Source organism: Plodia interpunctella, chromosome 13 (assembly GCF_027563975.2).
Source record: "Plodia interpunctella isolate USDA-ARS_2022_Savannah chromosome 13, ilPloInte3.2, whole genome shotgun sequence".
Taxonomy (NCBI): Eukaryota; Metazoa; Arthropoda; class Insecta; order Lepidoptera; family Pyralidae; genus Plodia; species Plodia interpunctella.
The window spans coordinates 2,246,217-2,268,377 of record NC_071306.1 but is presented as its reverse complement, the minus strand read 5'-3'; the positions used below and the strand labels follow the sequence as shown (position 1 = coordinate 2,268,377).

At 34.6% G+C, this 22,161-nt stretch overlaps 1 protein-coding gene across 6 annotated transcripts in view; it reads left to right on the top strand.

Moving 5' to 3' along the window:
- The window catches only part of Ypel (Yippee-like), a 71,441-nt gene that overhangs the window by 39,926 nt on the left and 9,354 nt on the right, over window positions 1-22,161 (top strand). For all 6 annotated transcript variants that reach the window (XM_053753111.1, XM_053753115.2, XM_053753114.2 and 3 more), the window contains one exon: window positions 20,792-20,907. In XM_053753111.1, the coding sequence (XP_053609086.1) occupies window positions 20,792-20,907 (116 nt within the window). The remainder of the gene's footprint in view (window positions 1-20,791; window positions 20,908-22,161) is intronic.

Sequence of the window (22,161 nt, the reverse complement as noted above, 5' to 3'; positions counted from 1 at the left end):
CTAAAAGTGTCACAGTATTTGTACAGTTGCTTGACACTGATTACTCAAAATTGCTGCTCGTTTAAAACCTATGCCATTAGTTACACACATTTCAATGAATAAAAAGTATCTAGACCATTTCAATAACGGGATTCGTCATCGCTTTTGAACTGACTTCTGTACTAGCGACCTAGTTTACTAAATTTTTCTATTTTAATATTCTGATTTTCATACTTTCACGGACAAGTCCAAGGGCGCAAAATTTTGACTATGAGTCTAATTAATTCAATATTCTGTATTCACTATTATATATCCTCAAATTTCTTCTCAAGAAATTTAATATGCACAAAGGGTGAATAAACAATTTCCTCGTAAAGCTGCCCAATCCCGCGCTGTATAATTTGATGTCTAAAGAAGTATGCAATATGTAAGACTCAAATCAGACGCGTTGGCGAAACTCCAACGGGTTCAAGAAGAATATTTCCGTTGTTCTGAAACCCTTTGTAAGGATCTACGACGCACTTTCTATCATAATGCGCCGTAAATCTATAATTAATAGCAAATTGCGTTGCGTATGCGCATAATGTACTTCCCTTTTCTATTGTAGTCCATTGTCGTAATCATCTTATTTGCATAAGTCATACTTTTTATTGACTATATTTGGTAATATACCATCGCTCAGGCAAAGATATGACTGTTGTGTGTTGTGTATAAATGTTGCAAAATTTGCCTCTCATAATTAATGCGACAACCGAGAATTTAAAATTATTTTCACAAAAATCACTCCGAACAAATTGTACTAATAATATAAATGAGAAAGTTTGAAACCTCAAACTGATGTTTTGATGGATCTTCGTCTCTTACGCAAAAAATAAACAGATTACGTACTTCGAAATATAAACAAAGATAGATACAAAATAATACAAATGATGGGGTGAAAAAAAATGAGTATATAATATATGCTGCACGATTTACTCCGTTCATTTTCACAATTTCATAGCAAACGAAGCCATTCATTTTGAAGCAATAAAGGAGTCTGGACCATCTCCCCGTCTAGACGTGCGTGAACGAGACTCCCGTCTAGTCTGCAATTTTATATCCTCTCCTAGGAACATCACTACCTCCATGTGGCGTCTACCACCCCGTCTCATTAGTTTGAAGTTAGATTCAATAGAAATAAATAACTTGGGTTGGTTTTGGGTTCTTAATTGTATTTACAACTCCAGCGGTTCCATCTTCAACATCATTTATTACAGTCGTGTTTAAAACTTAGGTTCTGAAAACAAAACATACATACTTAGGTATACTTAGGTACTATACATAACATATTTGTCGCAAAAATTTAAAAGAAACAGATCAAAATGTCTTTTATTTATTATTAACGCATTTTAAATTTAGGGGCTGTTATGATTTATTTTTCTTTCAGTATATTTGTATTTTAATGTCGACGACTTTTGTAAATTGAGATTATTTAACGTCGCGTCTGTCGCGCCAATCTTTTTGCATCCCTCTACTGTAGGGCTGTCTCGCGAAGCTAACAAAATTTCATACTTTTCAGTTGTTGAATAATTAAGGTAGAAGTAATTATTTCCGCATCATAAAGTAATGGTTGGAAAATTATTTTTTTATAGACATTCAAACAACTTCAAAACGTCCTTGACTAAATATAAGATCGCTTTTCGATAGCAATGATAGATTTAAATATTTTTGACTCGATTTGTTTGATTCATTTCATTCAAATGGTCACGATATTTTCTTTATAAATTCTTTATTCAATTTAGGATGATATACATAACTTATTAACGTCAAAAAATTACTTAAACTAAGTCTACTGCCGGCTTCCAAAGCGCAGGTGAGGAAGAAGCGGCGCAACAAACTTCACCGCAGTCTTTTCTCCAAGGACGTCAATTCACAAATGTAGGTCTTATACATATATTAAAAAATTACATTTAAATTACAATTTGTCATTTTGTCCACATCCTGCAAATTACCAGATTTATTATGGTCTAATGTAGCAATTGTGAGAAACATTGATGGTCGGTACTTTAAAATAAAATTAATCCTTAAGTAGAATAGAGAAAATCCACGAAATTTTAAATTTTACGCTGGAATTTTATACAGGCTAATAAATCCTTTCAGCTTCAGAGAAAATTCATCAGCAAAGTTATCCGTCGTTGACCCAATTGAGCTAAATTCCTGTATTTATTTTTAACTACATAAATCTGGTGAATCATCGTATTATTGCGAGGACGCTGCGGTTCGGGGCCAGTAACCGAGTAATGTGGAGGTGCCTCGAAACATTATTAGCCTTCGGGCTCGCAGCTGCGACGAGCGATAAGCGAATTTAGAGAAAGTAATAAAAAATGGAAGACTTCCAACATTATTCGTTCGAGTGCTTTTGCTGTACTTTGACCTTCTTTTGTTGATTGAAGAATTAAATTTCATACAAATTTTTGTATTAGGTATTTCAGAATGTCTTTGATCGTTAGAAACATCACTGAGAACAAATGGTCACAGTTTCTTTAGTCCGCTTGAAGAACCTACAGTGATGAAAGTAGTGTAGTTTCGAAGAAACTATAGAAATACTAGAGATCAAAGTCAGTTGGATCATTTCAACTGATACAATTGCCTCAGTTGAATCGTTGACATCGACATTTATGCTTAGTCACATTGATTGGAATACTGAATACTTTTATGATATTTCCGCGATTAATAACATAGGTACCCAAAATAGCATCAAGTTTATTAAAGTGTGATTTTGACCTTGAAAATTTAAAGTTTTATTATCTCGGTATATATCCCCGAGCACTATCAGTACAAACCTTGTAATGAAAACTCAAACTTCGTTTATTATGAGAGAAAGGAGTTGATTCGACAATCTTATCCTTTCTCGTAATTTACATTTAAAAGTATAATAAATAGTGATAATGATTTGTATGTAACTTTCTCGCGGACGTTGATCAAAGCTCTCACCTTTTCTTCATTAGAAAATGATGATTTTCTAATGAAGAAAAGGTGAACTCGCATAATCTATAATTTCAGATGATGATCTGAAATTATAGATTATGCGAACGAAGTCACCGGCATTTTACAATGCCGGTATGGAATTTAAAATAAGTAACTGAAAACTTTTAAGAACGAAATATTCGATTACCAACCAGTTACTTCAGAAGTTTTAGAATAAACTATTATAAATGTTAACGCTAGAGTTTCTATTAAATATGTTATAGAAAGAAAATGAAATGTAAAAAAATTATTTGTAGAATTTTTTAATTAACTATATGGTGAAATCTTGCAATTCAATTTTGAATTTCAATCTTCAAACTATTGAGCTAAAATTTTCTTTACACGTTTAGTTTTGTTGGTAGTTAATTCTAATGCTTAACAATAATTTGTGATAAGCTAAATCTAATGGTGGACTGCACACACACACTTCACGCGTTGTTTTGAAACAAGATCTCTCTGACGACAATAAACGCTTGTGTGAGAATTATTATTTTTTACGTTATTCTTTCGTCTATTTATTAACGCTATATAATCTACCTTTACATACTTAATCTGTAACAAGTCCTAATCGCTTCAATTGACTGCAACATGTTTCGTTGACCTGCGATCGATATCGACACCTACTTGGGTTTCGTTCACCCCCTCCATCCTTGATGATACGAGTATGCTCGGCCAGTGACACTTGCACGGGTTGCGGTTCAATGATTTAATCATTCGCACCTTTTTGTATCGATTTAATTTAAATTCTAAAATCTACTCGATTGATTTTTTTATGGGCAACATTAAATTTCATATCGTTTGATCGATGACAGTTTCATACGCAATTATTATTCAAACTTTAGTTTGATACTTTGATCTTTAACGACAGAGTGATAATCTTTCTTTATCTGCTGTTAATCTTCTTAAATGTATGCAAAAAATATTTCCATTACCTCCGAATTTGTAATTATTTATTACTAGGTTTTGCCCGCAGCTCCATCCAACTCAATTTCCAATGCGCAGAGATATAATAAAAATGATTGTTGTAGCCTGCTTGTTTTCTTAGCTACGTAGATCTAACGTTAATCCTTATCGATTTTCACTAATTCTAACTGGAAGTAATGCGTCATCCATCAAATTTCTGCACGAATGTTAACCCGATTATTATATACGCAAATACTGGAGGATATTTATCGACCTATCACAGATCTCTGCAAAAATAGGACTACCATCAACACATCAGATAGACCTACCCAAATCATAGCTTAGTCGTTATTACCACCCCATACAGCTCAACGTAACATGATAAATTGAGAAGACGACTGTACTGTTTTGATGCAATATTTGCTTGCGTCGTGTTTCATACTTTGTTTGCTGATCTTCATTATATGTCTTCGAAGTAACTTCTTTAACTAACACGTGACGTTGGAGTTTCTACTTATCATGCCTCTCGTTCTGTTTCTTGGCTTTTATTTTAGATCTCAATACTAAGTAACATCACTGGCAAATCTAATCAAGCATTTATAAACAACAGATTCTTTGCAGATTTAGTCTTACTAATAGGCTCATTTGGCTATTTGTTTTTAGTTTCCATGTTTTTTACATAATTATAAGTAGCTACATTATCAGTTTATTAAATTAGACTAGCTACTAATTAATTTTTTTGCTCTTGAACACCTTCAAGCAAGGTTAAATGACCGACTGGTAATGAATACGTTCAGACAAAATTACAAGATAAAGCCCCGCTGCGTAATAGATAAGTAAGTAGAATTGGAGAAGCCTCTTTGTATAAAAACATATATTTTTCTACTCAAATTATGGGCTTATTAATTCGAACATGTTTTAGTATATCTAGGCCCCTGTGGCCTAATATGGAACATGTCGCCGGTCTCTCGCACCGAAAATCAAATAAAGTATTACTTATTCGACACGACTTTTTCATGTTGACTCTGGGCATTAAGCATTTTGTGTATATGTTATAAAATTTTGTATTATCATCCCATAACAAACTTACTTTACGTTTAACTTAAATTGTGTGATTATTTAATTTATTTTTTATTTAATTTATTTTAAATAATTTTCGCAATGTTATGAAGGCATGACAGAATAGTTCTGTTCTGCGTTCTGAGAAATTTCCACAGTATTTTTTCTAAAAATTTAAAGCGGCGAGAGAGGTACATGATATCCAACTGCTGGGATGGTAACCGCTGAAAGTAATAACTTCAAATATTGCAGAGAAGTTAAAATAATTTTGAAATATTCAAATGTCCATTGCACCCCTTTCCTAATGGGGTGAAATGAAAATGAAAAGCGAAACTCCAACGAGCGAAGGTGCGTGAAAAAGTTTATACTTAATAACTTTATTTCACGGAAATGCTTAAGTACAAATTAAAATGAATACAAGAATTATACATAGACAATGACGATTTATCCTATCTTTTGTTTAAAATTGAACAAATATGGTAATATACATATGGTGTGGATGGCGTACATCTAAATGCGTGGTATTGCATCTTACATCTCAGCGATTCGTCGAAAAGTTCTTGCTATTATAAGATAAACTATAAAGAACTATTTGCGTAGAGATTACTTGCATTGTTATTGTAGCCTGTCAGCTGAGCAACGCTTCATTGCTGATTAATAAGAATAGTGTGATATCTTTTAACAATGATGTTAATCATTGTCAGCTGAAAATTGTATTTTAGTTATTCTGCTACGTTACTAGAATTTCCTTTGGTGAATTGTTCATTTTCAGAAATATTATTAAGTACAACTTGATAAACACTATCCCTTATAATTTATGGATATTTGAATCTAATTCGCTAACCATCATTTTTATTTTTATACCTATCAGGTATGAATTATGGATGAATGAACTTAACTAACTTCAGCGTAAGTTCTACGCGTTACAAAATATCACATTTTGTATTCAACGAGCAAAAGAGAAACTTCACTTTTCAAAACTTAACTCTGCCAATGAATAATTAATAAATACCTAGTGAATAAAAATTTATGAAAGTGACAGTAATAGTAAAGAATAGCCGTAACGGCCTATCATTACATCATTTTTAGATATACTTTATCAATAAATATGAACTAACTATAACTACGCTCATTTCAATACGATGAGTTTCAAAACATTGCATTAACATACTTAATAATAAAACTCAGGTTAAATCTGTGTACACGGAAGACCTACGTGTCGAGAGACCTACAAATCCAACCGGTCCAACCAGTATTAGACCCGACGAAGAACCTGTCGCTCTTAGTGATTGTAATCAATTCGTGCTTCAACTCATACAAAAACTCTTTGAAAAGACGCGACTAACGACCCCAGTCTTTGTATCTCGAAGCCTTTGAGAGATTTATATTTTGCTCCACAATTATAAAGATATGATCGTGGTACTTTTTAGAAAAGCAAAAACAATACAAAAGATGTCTGATGATTTTTATCACGTCATACTCACTTTTGAATATAAGTCAGGCAAAAAGTTTTAAATTATCTAACAGACAAACACATCCGGAATCAACTTCACGTTTCATTGGATCGTTATTTATAAGATATTGTCACAGTAAATTCTTGATTAACCTCTTATTTTAAACAAAGGCCTTTTCCATTTACATGATGCTCTGTGTTGTCTTCACCTCGACACGTAATAAAAAATCTGCTGTCTCCAAGTCACCACACTATAGGTTCACGGCCATTTAATTGTTTATGTTCGCCTACACAGCTGTTTTTACCATCTGCTCCCGTGATACGATCTATAATTGTCTTTGTGTCAATGTGGTAAAGTGTAAAATTGCTTGTAATTAGTGCACAAGTCATGAATAGTGGAGCTATTACAGGTTCAGTTCTGGATTGATCGTAATTCAACCTTCCTTTAGCTATCTTTTGCTAATTGTCCTGTTTATGAAGGTTCCCTGTAATTATTCCATTATTTCTTATAGCGTTTCCTAAACCGTAACAAATATTTGCGTTCATTCGTTTACCTTTTAGGAAGATGAGATTAGAAGATAAAGAAAAAATAATGAAGAAGAACTAGAACAGGTGGAGGAAATTAGTCTTTACTCACATTATCTGTAATTGATCACATGATTTGATTAATTCTAGAAAAACTCCAACACTCCAGAACAGATGGAAACGTGATTTTATTAGTGTAATAAATAATATATATTGTCAAGTCACGAAAACACGATCCACGTGGAGTTTCAATGTCATGACTCCACGTTATCGTTGAAACCCTAAACTTATTTGTTTCCATTGCCGGGTGGGAGGTCCCGCTACCCGCCGGCAAACAGCTGACTCCACTTGACAAGTTGTTTGAGATGTCACCTCCCCGGTGTCTAATAATATGGATCGATCTTATGGGATACCACCCATGGGTTTGTTAAACATAAAGAATCCTCCCCTCTATAAAGGTTCTTTCGTTAAAAATATTGTATAGATGCAGTACATTGCGAGACTAATGGCTACTTCTAGCTCGATAATAGTTTAATTAGAGGAAACGAAATTGTTGTTTTCCTGAATTTAAACAGAGTTATTTTTGTACTTTCGACTTGTGACTTGAGGTTAGTATAAATCGAATGCGTATGCACTGCATATGCATTCGATATAGCTGCATATTATGCAGCTTGTATGTATCACGATTATGTGGAATTTTACGCAAAAACTCATCATCATGATTGCACTTTTGACATGGAAAGAGTATAAAGCTGATACCACAAATAGTTAAAACAATATTTACTTACATGATATTAATTTTGCTAGTTCAGCTTTCTTAAACTCTATTCTCATAAGTTTCATCTGAAAATATACAGACCATTTAAACAGGGTTAGAAGGGAATATATACCGATCCTTAATGTAATTGTGGGTGGATTGTGTACCTAACACTTTATTCTAGATCTTTCCGATAAATCGAAGGTGTTTGTTTGAATTCATTGGGTATTTTATTCAATGTTAATTTGCTCAATGTATTCAAGTGGACAAGAAAGTCCTTGTAACCACTCACTGATGTCTATTGTACTGTATGTAGTTATGAATATCTCACATATTTATCATTAAAAGCATTTATTGGTGAATTACCAATCTCTTCTTCGATCACGTGAAATATATATATATATAAATAAATAAATAGTCCTATAAGTTTACAGCTACCTGTATAGTTTCTTTTATATTAATTGCCTTCTTTATTAAGTTCAGTAGAAATAAATCCTTTATTTTGATATCATCAAATAATGAAATCGATGTAAAGAAAACCTATCTTATCTCACAAATGCGTAGTACCTCTATTGTATAGTTATAGCTACACATGTCCGGCGGTTGAACAAAGGATTTATCTATGTTCATGAGTTGTAAAGCCCTAAATCCTTCCACTTATATATCTATACTCAATATATATATAGATAGATAAAACCAGGTCCTCCATCAAAAAACCTTTCAATTTAGAACGAATCCACAATATTTCATCATTGATGCTACCATATGTTCATAACATTAGTAATACCGTTACATAAGATGCAATAAAACTGTTACACTAATGAAGAACTATAAAATATTATCGCTCTATAAAGCTAATAATAGGCAGTAAACACAAGATAAATTAGTTATTCAAAGGATTAACATCAACTGCGTTATATTGTTTTCATTTGTAGGTATTGAACGAATCAATATTCAATATATAGTTGGAACTTTGTATTCTTTCTTCTCTTGGCTGAGGGTCGTGGTCATTACGTGGGATGAAACACACACAACAATTTTCTTGGCACTATTAATGGAGTGGTTTGTCATTGCCTTTCACATTAGTTAATAATCAACCGGTGTATAGGTTTTCTCATGATGTTTTCCCTCACCGGAAGCAAGTGGTGGTCGATGAAATCCACATAGTTAAGGCATATATAATCACATATAAGGTCCCAGGATCCGACCCACAAGTCTCAGCCATTACACCACCACCGCTTCACTTGGAAGTTTGTCTACATACAACCATATTCATAATGTTTACCCAAACCCTTGTAAATGTTATGTACAGGTATTTACAACTCTAGATTGGACAATCTCAAAAACTCTCCCTTGTACACTTATAAAGCCGAGTGAAGATAAGTGAGCTAAGACAAACTACAATTTATTCATTCACATTTTTTTTTCATTTTTTTTATTTCATGGATCTTCAATTTTTTTATTTCACCGTGGCTTTAGAACAGCTAAAGTGTACCAAGAATTAACCTTAAGACATAACTTGGCAAATTGAATCATTTACTGTTGAGACGATGGGCCCATAGGGTCCTGAGGCAAAATCCATTTTGACTGAGATTTCAGCGCTTCTCCGTGAGGTATAACGGGCGATCCAAGGGCGGGCAGTTACTTTGCACAGAGGATTGCCATAGCGGTTCAGAGCTGCCAGCCTTCTTGGAACCCTTCCAAGCGGCGACGAGCTGGAATCTCTTTATTATTTATGATTATAAATTTTGTAAAAAAAATATGTAATTTAATGTTTTATAAAAATAAAATTGAATCATTCCGAATCGGTTATATAAAATGAAGCAATTCCTAACCATCGTATTTCATTTAATTTGCCTTGTGAGTGAGTGGTTTTCGGAAAATCTATTTCGATATCTCAATTGATTTGCGTCGTCAACTACAGGTACACTTGTTGAAAAAAAGTACCTAAACTAAGCTTATTTAGACTTGTCCATTCTAGATTTCTCGGAGACACTGTTAAGTAAGTGCTAGTTGGGAATTGAATAACTTTTCTTCACAAAGCTCCATTTTTTGTGTTTCCTAAACATTGAGAAACCTTACCGTTTATTATTCAATAATATCGATATCAATGACACTATAGTCATAGGTAGCTAAAATATCTGATAGTTGGAAAGTTATCTCCTGTTCATTCACGCTCCATTGGAAGCAAATTGACTGAAAATTATCTTTGATATGCCTGCGAGGTAGCAATTTTTAAGTGGTTTGGAAATTTTTAAATCATATTTTTTTCTTCTTCTGCATATTATTATTCATTTACCAACATCACCTAATTGTAGCTAGACTGACATGTCCTGCGAAACGTGTTATGCTTGTGAGATACCTATGCTTGCTGTATCTTGAATTAGCATTCTACAATGTAAGCACCATGTATTACGTGAATGCCCTGAAGTTTCGCAACAAATTTAAAGGTGTGGCGACGAGATCTACCACGCCACATGCACAACGGCGCAGATGGAAAAAGCCGACCAAACGAAACGAATAACAAGCCACACAAGTGATCCAGGACACTACGGACAGATGGCACGATGGTCGACTCACTATGGACAGCTAACAAGCCTAGACCGCGCAGACAGTGCGTTTTCGATTGGAAGCATAAATACAACCTCCGACATGACACCGTCTGTCGCGTGCGGTTCCCCAGGCGCAACACCTAGCCTGGCGGGAAGATCTTCCCTTTGTGGCGGTCGAGCATAATCACCTGGCTCCCGCTACAAAGGATACTGACATGTATTTCTTACCATTCTATTTGAAAGTTGTTTGAGAGTTTCAGACAGAAAATAAAAATAAGCGTGAAACATAAAGTTATCTTATAGGTATTACGTGTTCTAAAATAAATTTTCTGAACTGGTTCTATTACTATCCTTTATTCCATCTAAGACCTCATTTGTAACCTTTACCCTCCTAGATTGCGTAGTAAATCCCGCGACTTTGTACACTTGACGCGAAAATACCTTCGTTTCATTACATTCGTTCATTCGCTGGACCGTCAACGTAATCTTTCCGCTCGGTGGACTGGTGAAATCAATTTCATTACGCTAGCCCCAGGCGTTTTCTACAGTGAACTTCCATTATTACTAAATATTCGATTTAATGATGATTTACTTACTCACACACACACACATTTATGAAGCGTCCTATTCCAAAAAGTCTTTGATTATATGCTGTCCAATAGTTCATAGTCTTCATTATTAATATGTTTTCTATTCCACGAACTTGTACAATTATCACTATTATCAAGATCAGAATCGTAGATATTATTAAGTCTGGTTAAATGCATTAAAAATAAAGTTAGGATTCCTAAATATAGCTCAAAAATGAATCGATATATGTCCTTATATCATTGCAAGTTGGTAAGAATGAAGACTGGAGACGTCACCGAGGTATGTGGACGTTTTCATCAGTTTCCTGCCAGCGTCCACATTTGGCACAAACACACAAATACGTTCATTGACATTTAGCCAGAGTATATTTAATATTTCACCACTACTTAATACAATAACGCATGCATAACACAAATTATGGAATGATATGGAATATGGAATGATGAATGCTGTGATAAATTAACTGAAGACGAGTCATCATGAAATCAGAAAATGCCCAAGGACTCAAATGGCTGACATCAATCGTGAAAACTATCCCTAACTATCTGAAGTTGCGATATTTTTCTATACACTTCAATACCACACATAAGAATGCAGTCAACGCCAAGAAGAGCACAACACATACCGTCTCAGATGATCGTATTGAGAGCGAGTGCATTTTCCACGCCTTGCTCATATTTCTGTGGCGAATCTGTAAATGCCACATAGACAATTCCGCTTCCAACCGTGAAAATTGTTAAATTTTTTAATCACTATACTGTGAACCATTCGGATTAGTATTAAGGAATATTTGCAGCGAAAAACTAAATGTCTTTGTGGCAGTTAAGAAAAATTAAATACATAATTATGAGTTGAAGATGAGGATGGTCAACCACCATTGCGAATTTTGTGCCCATCCTACCTAAATAAAATTGACAATCTTGAAACCGGCTTGAATATAAACACAACTAAACCATGAAAAGGTAAAAGCTACCGATTCGACGCTCAACACGAATTGTCATTTCCAACCACAATGCCCAAAATAAATCGCTATCGATTGTATTTTGTTCAGGAACGTTTTATCTACATTAAATAAATATCCTCTAGAAAAGTATCTAAATCTCCGGTCATTGTAATCTTCATGGTCACTCTAATTTAGCATTATGACATCGTGTCATTGTCTTTGATTCCATTAGGTCGGTTTAATAACATCTAGCTAATACAATAGTTAATAGTACTCTAGGCATCGAGTGGATCACCGCGGAAGTCGTTTCTATATGTCGTTTCTGCAACTGCAGCGAAATGCCAAAGGTAATAACTGCTAGAGATTGATGCAATCCAAATGAAACTTTAAATCAATGGCATTCGAACGATTTTCTATCGTACCTTATACATACTGCGTAGCCGGTTTGCTTTGGTCAGATTATGTAAATGGTGAACAACAGCTGTGAGCAAGCGTGCTCTATTCCATGAAAGTATATCATGATCGTGCATTGGATTATAGGCTATAACGGCAAAGTAATAAAGGAGATAATGAAATTGTATAGGCTAATGCGCAGAGCTGTTATCTGGTTGCATAAGAGCAAGGGCTATTGTGTCTTTATCAGTTGTTGTCGTGACTTGTTTATATGACGCTATCGACTCAACCCGAGGCGCGCGTGTCTGGCTCTCGTACCATAATTTTCTTGAATGCATTGAAATCTATGTAAAATGGTGACATTTTGATTTTCTTGAATTTCTTCCGCCCCTGAAATATAAGTTCTTTTTAGTTATTTTTTATAGTAGATCAATAATGCTCTACCTAATAATTAATTACTGCATCAATGTGGTCAATTAGCAAATGTTTGAAGCCTTATACGATGTCGGAAGTAGTTTTTTCTAATCACACTGAAAACATACTACTTATTCGTCTTTAAGTATAGTCTTCAAATGAGTTTCACTTCGTAAAGACGTGAAGTTAATAATTCGTAAAGACTACAGTCAAAACAAAAGAAAACGAGAAATATTTAACCTAAGTAAGCGTATCTCACGCACAGCAACCCAAAAAATAAACGTAGGGAAATATTGTTTCCGTCGAACGTGGGCCGCTCACCAATCCCAGGTGTTGCTGTCACGAATATGTTTACACATATCAACATAAACTAATAAAGAAATATGCTTTATTAAATAATACACTTTTTTCCCCATATCCATGGTGCAATGGACTACTTTCTCAATTTCCCCTGAGGTCGTAGTTAAGTCGTGACTTGTAAACTCCTTTATTTAACAATAAACATCGAAGATTAGCTAATTCTTATTATTTAAAAATATTTGCAATAGTATATAGATCACAAAATTCGCATTCAAATATAAAAATATAGATCTATACCCATATAGATCTATAATAGATCTTGAAACCGCTAAATTGAGAGTCAAGGTTGGTCTGCTGATCTTCCCGCCACCTTCTAATTATAGACGGATGAAAATAAATGGACATTATTGCAAGTATTATTGCATCTGTTTTTGAAAGTAGTTAGTAGTTAATTTGCAACGTCGATATGTAGACATACAGATTTCAAAAAATCAAGATAACTCTTGTACTAAATGTCATCGAAATTTCCAAGATTCTTTGTATTAAGGATTAAAAAACATCGTATATCCTCAGAAACTTTCGAGTTAATATATAATAGGAAGAAAACACATTCATATGAACTCTCACAAAATGATTTCTCTTGCGTGAAATTTGTCGCTTATAACTTTTTCCATCAACTGCAATCGATACTGGAGTTCACGCAATAATACAGAGAAAGTTCCATAGGTCCGCGGCGGTCACGCAATGTTGGATTGTGACCAAGCAGAACTGTGGATCTAAACTAATGAAAATGTTATGGGAAAAGTTGCAAATCAGGTCAAAAAGTAACACTAACATTTACATCATGTGTTGATTGAACTTTTTATTGCACCAGATGGAAAGAAAGAAAAAACGTTTATTTGCTCAAACATATTAATACATACAGCGCAGTACAAATAAAAACAAATGTAATGCTTGAAACAAAATGGTCTCCGCTCAGCATATGATATTGGTGGTAGTGCTAACTACGACACTTTAGTTAGATAATATATTGGACTTAAACTACGAAAATGTGCATTTTGTCAATAGTTGAGAAGTCTTGATGAAAATTCTCGATAGTAAGATGTATTTTAATGTATCTTCCTTATTAATTTGAAGTCCTTGGAATCTGTTGAAATCTTATTTACATTTGAAATCAGTAATACAATTTCCATATCCAAAATGGCGATGGCGAATTAGCTCGAACTGGGTCGGTCCAATTTTCCAATTATTTGCAACAATTTGCCAGTAATGAAGTAGTCGTATTGGTTATCATTCGCAAACATTATCTTGTTTGTATTGATATCTGTGACACAATTCGTCGTTTTGCCGTTGACAGACTGCGTAGGATAGTCTTATCTATACTTTACGACTTAGCTAGTTGGCGATGTCTAGGACTGTATTAATTTCGTCTATTTGCTGTATTTGGATTAGGATGTAGTTTGGTTTTTTGCACGTTTCTTCCGATAATGATGATGATGAAAGAAAAGTTGGAGTCTAACATAGCACGACATAAAAAGTAAATACAATTCTTTTTAAGCACGGCTATTTGTGCTTTTTCGGTTATGATCATTTTTATTGAGGGTTTAAAAATGTCCTCCTCTCTCTGTAATTTGCATGTTTGAATGTCTATAGCAAACTCAGATTTGTCAGAGTTGTCATTCACCTAGGAGTATGGTGGTTCGTTGATTTAAATACTTCGTTTTCTTCCATTTTGATCCGTTTTACTGTTAATTTTTAAGTGTTTTTCCTGTTTACTCGTCATGAAGGCTTTTCACGAGTTCCATTTTATTTATATGATCTTTTCCTTCCATAATCTTCCTTTCAATTGAAGGTAAAACTATTCTAGTGGTCAGTGCAGAACAGACTTCTCTTAAGCAAGCGCAATTGAGTACTATAGTATACCATATGCAAGGTGGAAAAAGAAAAAACTACCTAAAGGCTAGCTAACGGGCTATTAATGCACTTAACCATGACAAAAAAGGAATGACTGAATCACTCTCATCTGTACATATAATTTTCTGACTCAACATTGGTTTCAGGTGGCGGGTGCGCGTTATAATCAAAAATTACATCTATGCCGATTTGTAAATCTTTACCTACAAACAATTGTTAGCTAAAACTATTAAGAGTTTCGTTTCCAAGATCCCTAATTGTCCAAAAAGCGATGATATTTATTAGTAGATTTAGTAGATTCACGACCCACCCCGCTCCAAAAAAGCTAATTGAATGAAATATATAATCAGGTCATTTTATTGAGAAGGTATTCATCGCAATCTTCGCAATGGCATCTTCTGCTGTAGTCTAATGCTATAGCAAATGAATCAGAAAATAATAAACGTTAACATATCGATAACAGTACATCATCATCATCATATCGAGTGTGTTATTACTAACACTGGTGTCAGATTTTATTCAAGTCACCTAAAAACCTTTGACAAGACTTTTACGAATACTTACCGCCATCAAGTGGCAGGTAGTCGCATACACTAGTGAACTATACTGTCCACCAGTGTGCAGGTTTCCTCACGATATTTTCCTTCACCGGAAGCAAGTGGTGGTCTATAAAAACTACTACTTGTCTATATGTGAGTCAGATTGGTATACAAACTCGTACGGCACGAGGTGGATACGAAGCTGGGACATTTCGATCCACAGGCGCACCACCACCGCTTCACTGATATGAGTACATCGTTTAAAGGAATGCAATATCGCAGACAAAACTCAGTTACGCAAACCTTTATTTGCATCGGGAGGTTAAAGTTATAAAATACAGGTCCCCAACCGCAACACGACAAAAGGCGTCATTTAATTAGCCTTCACTTAGATGTGTCAACCAAGTAATTTCCCAAGCGTCATATCATTATGTACTGTAATGCATTGTCTATCGGTGCATTGCGAGACAATGGCGGCTGGTTGCGAAAGTGATCGGAATCGAACTCACGACCAGCGGTATTTTGAGGTGGAGACATAAATATTTCTTGTTAGGACCATTAGGACATTCTAAAAAATGCGAGGTTTCATGTCATCGGACAGTTATCGATAGATTATGAAGTTGTTGATGCTAAATTTTGAATGCTTTTATCGCTCAATTTTTTTTGGGCAGTTTACATTAATCTTCACAATGGTGAATCTTATATACGCTTACTATCGAACATTTTCGCCAACACATGATCGTACATTAGTAGACAATGACTGGTATAGCAATTGAAACGAGTTTTAGAGGCAGTAAATATACCCAACTCAATTTCTCAAGGAGCTCTCGGCCATATAAATCTGGTTGAATCAATTTAGTCCACGTGTTTGTAACCTAGCCTGTGTCAACTGTCCCTAGGGCCTCGATTCGTTTGCAAAAAGCGAAAGTATTTGCATTTGATGAGAAGGAATGCTCTATTAACTACTATTTATTTTACAATCAATATTAAAGAAGGAAGCAATGTCAAGGACGGTAGGCGGTATTCCTTCTTCGATGTTAAGTCCTTCTATAATATCAGTATAAGTAACACTTGTAATACCTATTGATAAATTTTAAACTAGGTAAACAACAAAGACAAAAACTTCTATTCTAAAATTCAGATTGTGGAAAAAGAATTTTCCATATTCTGTTTTTTTTTTTTGTGTTGACAACCCTAGCTACGCCAAACAGTCTGTGGGGCGCACGTGCGCTAGTGGTTTCACAACAACTCTATGAACAACATAACTATATCATAGTTCAAAGTGCATTTTGTGAACGTTTGGCCTAATTTCAAATCCATAGCCACGTTTTTTCTATATGTAAAACCATACGCGGCTTCGCCTCTTTTTAAGTCAAAATTTTCGTTGAATGATTATCAGTTCTAATTATGTAATATAATATGGCTTTTATCAAAATACCTAATAACTATTAGTCTTTCATTATAGTTTCAGCCATTTCCGTAACTTTGAAACAATTCACCACACTTTAGAAAATTGGATTGTTTTGTTAATAGTCTGCTCGGCAAAATTCGGTCGTTTGGACATTACATTACATAGTACATACATGGAAATTGTAATAGGTAGGTCAATTGTGTTGACTGAAATGCAGGTATCATAACGTTAATTGGTTTAATGACATGATGCCATGTCGTCCACAATAATAACAAACGGGTTAATTAAAGATTAGGATAGTGAGCAATCATTCTAATTGCCAGATGACCCGGCAGGCAGGAGAGTTGTATTAGGTACTCTAGTTTTTTTTTTGTAATGTGGCTTTACATTTTTGTCCTGCATTTTTTAAATTATGTTTCCTAAAATCAACTTGACTAAGTTCATTTTAAAAATGTTTATGCCTTAAATTAAGACTTGTTTGAATTTATTTGTATGAAGATTGACGTAACTGCACCTAAAAACTCAAAAATTTACTTGAAGTTTTTGTCTAATTCATAATTATCTATTCAATAAGTATAGTCCAAAAATAAACATAGGTATATTTATAAAAAAAGTATCTGTTATAGGTGTACATAAAGCAAAGTTAGGTTAGATATAGCTACACCATTATAACTCATTATTATTATATCAGCATAAGTATATGTAAAAGATAAGCTGTGCATGGGCACAGTAAATATGATTTTACATAATTTGACATACGTTGAATTTTACCCGAGCGTGGAAACTGAAAGGAACACATTCCACTTTGTGTTGGGCGTCAACTTAGGTCCAAACTAGATGAAACTGTTCTGTGGAGTGGAGCAGGCAGACAGGCTAGTGCAGGTAAACCAGGTCGAGCTTATTTCCAAACAGCTTAAATTAGATTGATCACTTGCATATCAAGGCTCCATTTCCACTCTGAGATATTGATCTACCAACCTTTCAATAACGATTCGCGGATTCCACAGAAATAGTGAATAGTCGAACGCTATGGCAGACAAAAATCCACGAACTACTTCTCATTATTGCAGACACAACAAGCCTGTTCGAATAAGTCTGCCATACATAGATTTGCACATTGACCAATTGCAAACTTTGTCTATTCGTTTAATCAGTATTATACCTTTTAGTTTCAAGACCTGATTCGGTTTGTCTGTCCACTAAGACAGCAGTCGACAATCAGCGGGATTTATTTTATTTTGTCTGTCCTAAGAGATAGAAACTTTATTCTGAATCTGTATCTTTACAATATCTATCTATATAATAGAATCTATATAATAGAATCTGTATCTTAACAAAAGTTCAACCAGCCACTTCAATGTCCAGATCGTATAATGCCGTGCGAAATATTCACCACACATCGCCTACGTCTGCGGAGTGATTGTCAATCCATCTGCTCTTTATAATGCAACCCACGCTTAACATGACACCGTAAAGATGTTTTCGATCGCTTCTGTAATATAAAATGAGACACGGAATAATACATAATCCGGAGCAAGACTTGAACACAGCGGTGCAAGCAAACATGATCTCGGGATAGATCGAGATAGGAGAATTTGAGATGGAATATTTTTCAGGAATATTTTGTCCATTTCGGTGTTCTTGAAATTTACGGAGGAAAAAATCTTGTGTCACAAAACGGCGTAACAGAGTCAGTAGAGATTTAAATAGATGCTACATGTTACCTAACAAATCTGAATTAACTTCGGAAGAGCCTAAATATACCTCATTTAGCAAAATAAAGGCTAGTACTACTTAAACCATTCATTAACAATGACAAGTACGGTCCAGTGTAAACTGTAATGAGTGATGACATTGCCCGCCCGCTTCAGTACCTCAAAGTCGGTACTTACTTAACAAATGGTTGGACATTGTAACTACCCACGAGTACAGTGAAGGGCATGTCAAATTGCCCTGTATCTACCGCTATTATCTAAACAGTAGTAATAGCCGTGAATTTGCTATAGATATAGGTAGAATATTCTGTTGACTGTACATATTTACTTGAAGTATGGTCAACGCACTAGCGAGTGGAGCGAGACGGCCTTGCCGCTCTGATACTCCTCATGCCGCCTGAAAGTTCAAAGACTTCATAGTTTCACCGCTAGTGTAGGAGAAGCCAAATTCTATTTACCTATTAGGAATGAAAGATTACGAATCCATGCAATCCTGACTGATACACATGAATGACGCTTCAAAATAATACTTTTGTTCAACTAAAGTGTACTTAGGTGTTTCATATAGCATTATTTGAAAAATTCTAGTAAGAATATCAAGTAATCAGACATATTTATCTATTATTTATATTAGATATATTTATTAATTTCACGAAGGTTAAGCTCCTCACCATCGTGGAGAGCTTAATCAGCTTACAGCTTAATCATCATTAAGCTGTATACGTCATCTACTTTGTCAACCTCGGGACAAAATAACAATTTCTCCGTAGTCAAAAACCAAGCTTCTTTGAAAATCGCCTTTGAGCTCTGACTCATGATCAGATTGTCAGAAACTGATATTCTTGTACGTGTCCCACCTATATAAACAACCTTATATCTGATCCACGTATGTCCAACATGTGCCCGAAACAAAACCATGAGAGACTTGATGATTTAACAAAGACAAGAAACAATTTTATTACCAGACTTTTAATAGTAATCTATACTGGAGTAATGCTAAATAATAATCTTCGATTTTTGAAATGATTCTGTCCTCAAGAAAATTGACCGATGGGGCGGTAAAAATGCTCGTAAAAATAGTTCTCAAATATGAATGTATGAATAGTATTGAGGAACATATGTAATTACCTGATTTATGTATATACATACCTGACCTGAGATATATACGTTTTTCAATCTTAGTGGTCACGTACACAGCAGGAAAACCGACAAAAAGCAGACGTAATTCTCAGAATAAGTTTGCAAAAACTGCATCTGTGTTTAAATTTAGTAGGGACGAGCCCCGTCTGACAGTCGGTAGACTTCAAACGATACGGTGGAATCTCAAATTAGGTCTCATATCATATGAATAATCCACCACTGCGATCTTTGTTATAATATTTGCCAAAGGTTCTAGAATTCATCCTTGGAATACTCCAAGGATATACGTCATTGACATACATCAATAATCAATTTTTGGTTCCTCCAACTTGTTTCTTTTAATATAGAAGTTTGAGATTTATACATTTGTAAACAATTTTCAATGTTTATATTTAATTTTAAATATATTTAGACATAACTTAAGCAAAACTATATGTTTAATCCATTCAACACCTATAAGGAATCATAAAATGCATCAAACTTGCTGACTCTATACTCACTCAGTCATTAATTTAATTCTATTTTGTCGTACTTGTTGAGTAAGTGATGGTTATTATAACAAAAGGAGTATTTATGTATGTGGCCACGCTGACCGCATTGTCATTGACCTCTTTAAGACCTATGTACAGAAAACATTACGCGAGCTATTCTAACCTAGGAATAATTTTCTGTATCCATCAATGTACATATTTACCAGTAGGTACGGTCCAATACTATATGTCCTTTTCTCTGAAATCCTTGATTCTTCAAATGTGATGTCAGTAATATTCTCTTGGCTTGAGTTTTGGAAGCAAAAAAAATATTGCCCACTATTTCTTTAACCCTGAACATATAGTTCAGACTTTATAATGTAGGCATTATAGTGCTGGATAGCCGGGGCAGGGACGATAATGTTACTGTACATTTCTTTCCCTCAAACCTCCAATTCCTTATATAAATGACTTTCATATAAAAACATACATATCACACCTGTTTCCCTCGATCCTGACAAATCTCACTTGTTCTATACTCATCACTCTCAGAAGAATGCATTCTCCCCTGTTATGGAATCTAATATCTGAGATTCGCAATCTTCGTTCTTCTAGGTCGATCCTGACTTTTCCATTCACCACCGCTTCACAAATACTGAATCTGTAAATTATGAAAAACATATGCTTTGTATTTTGGAAAATAACATCAGTATTCGTTTGTCCACAGAGGGTGGCGGGCTCGAAGAGAGAGCGCGTGCCGCGAAGCAATAGCGCGCGCGGCAGGTGACCGACGGTCTGCGCGGCTGATGTGGGCGGCGGGTGCTTGCTGCTCGCGACAGGCAGGTGTGTACTGGACCATCATCTCTTGTACAGGGATTGACGTTGTGTATGCGACTACTTGCCACAAAATGGCGGCAATTGTAAGTCATGCCTTTAGGACTTGACCAAAATCTGACCCATATTAGGAATAACATACTCAATAAGAAAGGCCCCTCATCTCGGTATCAGCAATCTAGAGAACATTACTTAAAAAGCTACAAACTACTCGCATTTCGGAACAACAAACGCTGAGATGAAATGGCAAAATTGAATCTGGAAAACTCCATCAATTAATTACTAAAAAAAACTAGATTAGGTTTGGCAGAAGCCATTTCATTTTCATTACTGTAGATTATTTTGTTTTCTGATAATACGTACCTATACGTATTAACGAAACAACGGGGATAATTCATTTTGACAGAAGAGTAAATAATCTGTAACACAACTCCTAAAATAACTTTTTTCTTGTCTGAGATGCCTACACGAAAATTTTCCTTGATCAAAATGAACTCAAGTTATTTATGAATCGAGACAAAAATCTAATTTAAATCTAAGTAAAACCTTGAAGCTCGCCAGGCGGATGATCACAAGGTTATTCACTTAATGCGCTATACAAACAGCTATACTGAGTTCGTTGACATCACTAACATACAATATTGTACCTAAATCTTTTGCACAATGTTTTGAATTCGGAACATTTTGTGTCACCTCTAATTGCGGCGTAGAAAGAATCAGAAAAAAATAACCTACTAGTTTTTCATATGCTTATCGAAAGTCATGAAAAAAATAAACTTGAAGATATAACTGATAAGAATAAATAAATAGATGCTACTTCGCTTCATATTTCTTTAGAACCTAATCACCTACTGATACTTGACCTTTTCGTATCACAGTTAGAAGAAAATAATTTTAATGAATACGCATTAAAACATTCAAGCGATTTGTGTCATTTGCATAAAGTATGCATGAAACAAAGAAAAGTTATTTCCATATCAGTAAACAAACTTCGTTAAGTACCTACATTTCTGGGTACCTTATTCATAACAACGGCAGCCTGAATCATTTATGAAAACACCCCTCAAATTCTAATGAATGCCGTTAATGTATTTCTATTTTGGATCATACATTAGTCACTACACAAGTCAATCGATTTGTACAGTAAGCCACATAAATGTATTCCGAATGACTCTGGGTTGTGTATCTAAATGGAATCCTATCACACCTTACATCATTATTTTGTCGACTGTACTTATTCTAACCCATTTTACTTTACTGTGG